The 6,683-nt window shown below is 38.8% G+C and overlaps 1 protein-coding gene across 2 annotated transcripts in view; it reads left to right on the top strand.

The window, feature by feature from the left end:
* ncor1 (nuclear receptor corepressor 1) overlaps positions 1 to 6,683 on the top strand; it is a gene marked incomplete in the record, with an annotated part of 125,602 nt that overhangs the window by 61,904 nt on the left and 57,015 nt on the right. For both annotated transcript variants that reach the window (XM_024264937.2, XM_024264945.2), the window contains 6 exon segments: positions 241 to 297; positions 392 to 444; positions 1,047 to 1,113; positions 4,043 to 4,215; positions 5,348 to 5,438; positions 5,866 to 6,044. In XM_024264937.2, coding sequence (XP_024120705.1) covers positions 241 to 297; positions 392 to 444; positions 1,047 to 1,113; positions 4,043 to 4,215; positions 5,348 to 5,438; positions 5,866 to 6,044 — 620 coding nt within the window.

Here is a 6,683-nt window from a genome sequence, read left to right on the forward strand (position 1 = left end):
TGATTTATTAAGTGATATGTTATGTATGTATTATGACCTGATTGCTTGAAATAAACCATTTCATTCATTCATTCATTCATTCATTCATCCTGACATGACCATATAGGAACTCTTCTAAAATACTCACCAATACACATTGGTAATTCTATTTTTGGTTAAAATATTTTTTTAAATGACTTAACTGGTTCAGATTTTGTTGTTGTTTTGTTAGGTGTTCACAATTCAATCTTCTCTCCTTAGAAAAAAGCAGAAGAGGCCCATAAAGTTTTGGTAAACCTTGGTCCCAAAGTTGAACTGGTACGTCATTTGTGCTTAAAAAGATGATAAAGATTAAACAAAATAGTTTCCTTGGGCTGATTTTTTTTCTTCAATCTATTTTTCTTTTTTTCAGCCACTGTATAACCAACCATCCGACACAAAAGTGTATCATGACAACATCAAGACGTAAGTGTGGATATTTGCTTCACTATTTCATAAAGTTGTTTGACTGCTGCAGCCTCAGAGCTCATCACAGGGCTCCAGGTGACTCTGACCTCAGTCCACATAAAGCTGGCTGATAATTCTGTCTAATCTGATTGCTCTGTCACCGGACTAAGTTGCCTTGTTGACACCAAGCACAATGATTAAGGGAGGAAGTGAGAATGTGTTTGTCTGCATTACGTGACTGTAGGGTAAGTTGTACCAAGGGTTGAAGGCTGTGCCATCGGGGTCAAAGCTTTTATCAGCGTGAACCTCGGGAGCAGCCCATCTGGCTTCACCTTTTATCAGGACAGAGACCAGTTTTGTGTGAACCTGCATAAAGGTTGCTGTCTCAGGGTCAGCGCTCCGGCTGTTTCTCCCCACTGCCACCATGTTGTGTAAACAAAAGAGTTCCCAGTATTTTGCTCCACACTCTCTTTCTTTGTGCAGTGAGGGAAAATCAGGGTTTAAATCTTTTTAAATGCTGGTGAAAATAAATAATTTTTTTGAGAAATTGCAGTAAAAATCCACAACAGTGCATATTGTAAGAATTCAGTTCTCTAATCTACTACTGTTGTTTTTTACAGAAACCAGGTCATGAGAAAAAAGCTGATTTTATTTTTTAAGAGAAGGAATCATGCACGTAAACAAAGGGTAAGTGTCCCATTAAAAACAACTTAAAAATGCTATAATATTTGATTATACTGTATTTTAATTACTAAGAAAATATATAGTATTCAAAATACTAGATATTTTTAATAATTGAAATAACTGATGATGATGATGCAAACCCTTGAGCAAATCCTTTTCTCTGCAAATTTTTTGTGAAACAAAACTTATTTCCCGTTCTTACTTTGAAGTCCACTCTGATCATCTTTTGATTTATTTTCAAAATGTTCCAAGTACTTTTTTTCAATTACAATGAGGAAATGAATTAAAAAAAAAATTTAAGACGGTTTCTTCAGACCTGCAGGAGTTCAGTAGAAATTCACCTCTGAGTTGTGGGCGGGACTACTGGCGCGAGGAGATAGACTTCCCCACTTCCCATCATCCATCTGTTTACACTCTCTCCCACTAGCTTACAGGCCCTCACACCCAACCTAACATTGACGGTGCAACAAAAATGGTGATCAATATCAGAGCTATTCAGTCGCACAGTTTAGATCTAGATTTCAGCTCAGACGAGGAAATAGGACATTCATGGATCTGTTTGTCTGTGAGTGCATGCAGCAGAATGGGGCGGAGCTGGGAGACTATGGCATCTAGTAGTTACATTTATGTCAAAAATATGATCTTTTTGTCTGCTCCTGATTCATAACAATTTGAGAAGCTACTACTATTCTGTAGCCTGACTGACCCCATGTTATATCAAAGGGATTCCTAACGAAGAAAGAAAAACTCACAAAATATAGAAGGAAAGCACATTTTTCTCAAGATTGTGTAAGTTGTAAAATATTGCAGTCTGTTTATTTTCAGAAGAGGAAACACCCTGGTTACCCCCTGTTTGTCTGAACCGTTACCTTTTTGTGACCAGCAGAATAATAAATATTGCTGCATCAAAGAGTTCTGAGAAATCTACAGCTTCTATTATCATCTATTCCAATATTGCTGAATCACTTGATGTTGTAAGACTTGGCTTTCTGTGTCTCTGCAGCTCAGTGAGTTTAACTTTATCTGAGTCCTGCAGAACACGGTGGACTCTGGCAGAGAGCACATGGACTCGCTCCAGCAGGAAGATGAAATGTTTTTTCCTTGCTGCAGAGGCCGGAAATGAGGCTGTCTTGTTGTCTTGGAAGTGCTTTTTATAAACATTTTAACTCTTTCAACTCTGTGCTGATTCTTTTCTTGAAAAAAACAAAAACGACGGCTCTGATAAAATAAGCAGGTTGTCTTTGTGTCTGATTTGTAAGCTGGAAGAGTCAACAACAGACTCGACACTTATCGTACACAGCATGGCATCGAGCTGTTCTCCACTCACTGCCATAAACCGCTGCACACCATTGACTCTATATTTACTGGACATATCAACACTCCCGTCTTGTGTTCCAAATAGGAAGTACCAGCTGGTCCCAGAATGGCCAAAATCCCGTAGACTTCCCTTGAGAAATAGACAGTTATTTCTCAGTCAGTTTATTTGTCAGAATAACCATTCTTGCTCTGATGCTTTCTTCTTAGGATCTTCTGTCTAATCCTATTTTTTTAAAGATACTTCTTTATCGCAAGTTATTCAAGTTATAAACTGACCAATCAGATGTCTCAGTAAAAGTAAGACAACAAGCTCAGTCATGACTGCCGACTGTAGTTTCCCTAAAAATGTGACTCAGACTGGCTAAATCCAATCACTGTTAACTGTTTCAAAATGGCAGCAGCGTATAAGAAGCCAGGGTGATGGCTTTGGACTGATTTTGTGATGGTCGGAGGTTAGGCCTTTTCTATGGACGACGTCAACACCTCGCTTTCTCCAGTGAATAATGATGTCTATGCCACACCCAAATCAGTTTTAGCTTTCTCATGTTAGCTGTTTGAATTGTTGCCCAGGTCTGATAGAGTCTAAGCTCTTCACTCACTCTCTTATAGTAACATTTTGTACAGTCAAGTGAAATTTATTTCTGTTTCATCATCCGCCCATGTTTTTTGTGTGATCCTCCAACAAGAACACACTACAGTTTTCTGTAAACTCATCATAGCGGGCTCCCCTACCAAAGTGAAAAAGTTGGTTCCATAAACAATTTTTTTTAGGTAAAATATGAGAAACTCTTTAATGACATACTCTGATGAAAATTGTATTTTCAAAATTTCCTTGTCGGATATTTTGTTGATGGAGGAAATGTATAAGAAAAAATTAAGATCAAAACTGTTTCTGAGTATTTTAGTTTTTTATTCAAATCGGTGTGAATCAGGAGCAGACAAAAATGCTGTTTGGAAAAGATTTTATTTGTGACGTAGAAATTCACTGGGTGGGCCCACAAGCGTCCTGCTCCGATCCATTCTGATTGTAGACAAATAGATCCATGACCGTCTTTGTTTTCCTGGTCTGAGCTGAAATCTGGATCTAAACTGGAAGGCTGGAAAGAAACGATATTGATCGCTGATTAGTTTCACTGGTAATGTGTGAGGGCCTGTAAGCTGGCGGGACAGTGCATAAACAGATGGATGATGGGAAGGGGGGGTGGGTTTGCTCCACACCAACAGTCCCACCCACAACTCAGAGGTGAATTTCTAATGAACTCCTGCTGCTCTGCAGAAACTATGTCCTAGGAAACAACACTTGTTTCTAGATTTTGGCTAAAAGGGCATCATCATAATTGAAAACCACTGGAACACTTTGAAAGTACAGTGGATCAAAAGATGACTGGGATGCCAATTTAAAGAAGATACTTTAGGAAATCATTGTATCAGCGTGGTTTAATGCAATTTATTTCTATTCTTTGTTGAGGAGTTGTAGTTTTAAATGAAGGACAGTCACAACCATCTTTGTTGTAGAACTTTTGCTGGGTTGTAATGCTGCAAGGTCAGTCGGGTTTGGGTATTCAGTGACGGCGAGCCCTGATCCGGTTGTCTATTTATTTGTTTTTGCTCGCAGGAGCAGAAGATCTGCCAGCGCTATGACCAGCTGATGGAAGCATGGGAGAAGAAGGTGGAGCGCATGGAGAACAATCCCAGACGCAAAGCCAAGGAGAGCAGAACGCGGGAATATTACGAAAGACAGTTCCCAGAAATCCGCAAGCAGAGGGAACAGCAGGAACGCTTCCAGCGGTAACCCTCCTAACCAGCCCAGTGCTTTACCATTGCAAAACAGAAAAACAACAAAGAAATCCCTTTTTCTTCTTTTACTCTTAGTACATCGTCCCGCTCTGGTTTGGAAGGGTGAAATTAAAGTGTTGTGGAAAAAGAATTACTGTTAGTTTACAGTGAGGTCTGCATTGAATCATTTTATCGAAATAAAGAAGTTGCACCCAAAATAAAGTGACATCCAGTAATGAGAAATGCTTGCAGCTTACTGTTTAAATGTAGTTTTTGAATTCTGTCAAATGTTTGCCCACTCTCTTTTTGTTCTGATTTGGTTTCTTCCACAAAGTATTCTACTCCAAACAAACATCACTGTGTGAAATTAGACATTAGAAATTAGTTTGCATGTTTCTCTCTGTGTATGCGTGGGTTTTCTCCGGCTTCTTCCCACCGTCCATAAACATGCTTCATAGGTTCATTGGTGACTCTAAGTTGTCCCTACATGTGTACAGGTGTGTGGTTGTGGCCCTGTGACAGACTGGAGACCTGTCCAGGTGTATCCTGCCTTCACCCATCAGTAGCCGGGTTAGGCTGCAGCAGCATGTGACCCTGAAAGGGACAGGCGGTTAAGAAGATGAATGAATGAATGAATGAATGATTAAACTCTGAGAATAAGCATTGCTGTTTTGAGGCTCGATCCGTATGTGAGATGTAACATTTCAGAGACCTTAACAGTTTGAGTGTTTGACTCCAAACTTTTTGAAGGTAGTAAGAGATGATGTGCTTAACATTTGGTTTTAAGTGGAAATTTGAAAAATAAAAATGTTGAATGGAATCTGAATTTGTCGATTGAAATCAAACCAATTCTATCTTTGAGGGAAGAACGAACAGTTTGAAGTTGAACCTACATTGTTAGACTCCAGGGCCAACTCATTCTGTTTAGAAAACATACATTTCCAAATGATTTTTCACTTTTTGGAGAAAAAACATTTCAAATGTAGCATATAAAAGTTTGCTGCTGAACTGGTTAATTTTGTTGATAGACATAAAAGAAGAAGATAAAAATCTAGGGAAAATATTATTTTAGTCTTTGCATTGCATTTAAACTTGAGTGTATTTAATCAAATAAATTGTTTTTTTCTCTTATTTTTCCATGCAGAGTTGGCCAAAGAGGAACAGGTCTGTCTGCAACAATTGCAAGAAGCGAGCATGAAATTTCTGAAATCATAGATGGTCTCTCTGAGCAAGAGGTTAGTGTTTATGCAGCATCTGTATTTGTCCAGTAAATGGGATGGATTCAAGTGATTATTTCTTTGTAATAAATGCATCTGAAAGCTAATAGAGCAATGCTGCAACTGTCAGAAAAACTAAGAGTGCATTAGCATCATATCTGCACAACTGGATAAAAGGGCTTTGTCAACATCTATGGTTATTATTGAGGTTTCTCCCAAATTTCTTCATTGTTTCATCCAGAATATGCTACAAAACTGTATAAAACTGTTTTATATTTGGGGTATTTTAAAAGAATAGTTTTGCTAATGAACATATTTAAAATGGTAAATGACAAACTTTTCAAAAACACACAATCTTTAAAGGATAAATCATAATTTGCTGAAGTGAATGTGTGGGATGAAATGAGACTGCTGCCTGCTAACTCTTAAGCTCTGTGGTCCACAGAACAACGAGAAACAGATGAGACAGCTGTCAGTCATTCCTCCTATGATGTACGACTCGGAGCAGAGGAGGGTGAAGTTCATCAACATGAACGGCCTGATGGATGACCCAATGAAGGTGTACAAAGCCCGGCAGTTCATGAATGTTTGGACAGAGCATGAAAAGGAGATCTTTAAGGAGAAGTGAGTTTTGTTGGTGACAGAGAATGTCTGAATCTGTGGATTACTGCATTCAATCAAATCAAAACTCCTCCAAAGAGCGACATGTGCTTTTCACACTCCAGAAGTTTACCCCTTTATCACCAGAGCTTCAGCTCCAGTGGTGGTGTTCTTCAGACTACAGCAACTCTTCGACTGTTACAAACCTATTTTGAATCCAGTGGATTCTGTAGCCTGACTCTCCGCTGCTTCTCTCTGCTTCTGAATCTGTTGGATTCACATTAAGTGTGTTAACAGTTGAAAAGTTATAGTAGTTCAAAGAGCACGTGTTATTTGCGGTTGCCAGCGATAGCTCCGGTGTTATAAGGTTTAAATAGAAGTGATGCCTAGCAGGTGAAATTTATGCTATCATTCCAGATTTAAAAGAAACCTTCTTCTTAAAGAACTAGTAAAGGGCTGGGACAAAGCTAAAATAAGTATCAACTTATTCCATATGTTCTAATGTATCAAAAATAACAAATAATTACCGTTGACAAATGCAGGTTTTTGTAAAATTTTCAAAATCAACGACAAACCACACTCGCATTTCGCCCTGCTTCAGAAACGGCTCGATTCGGGTCACGTGACGCGTTGACGTCATGTGGGTGAGACAGCGCCAGCAGC

The sequence above is a fragment of the Oryzias melastigma genome, linkage group LG14 (genome assembly GCF_002922805.2).
Source record: "Oryzias melastigma strain HK-1 linkage group LG14, ASM292280v2, whole genome shotgun sequence".
Lineage (NCBI taxonomy): Eukaryota > Metazoa > Chordata > Actinopteri > Beloniformes > Adrianichthyidae > Oryzias > Oryzias melastigma.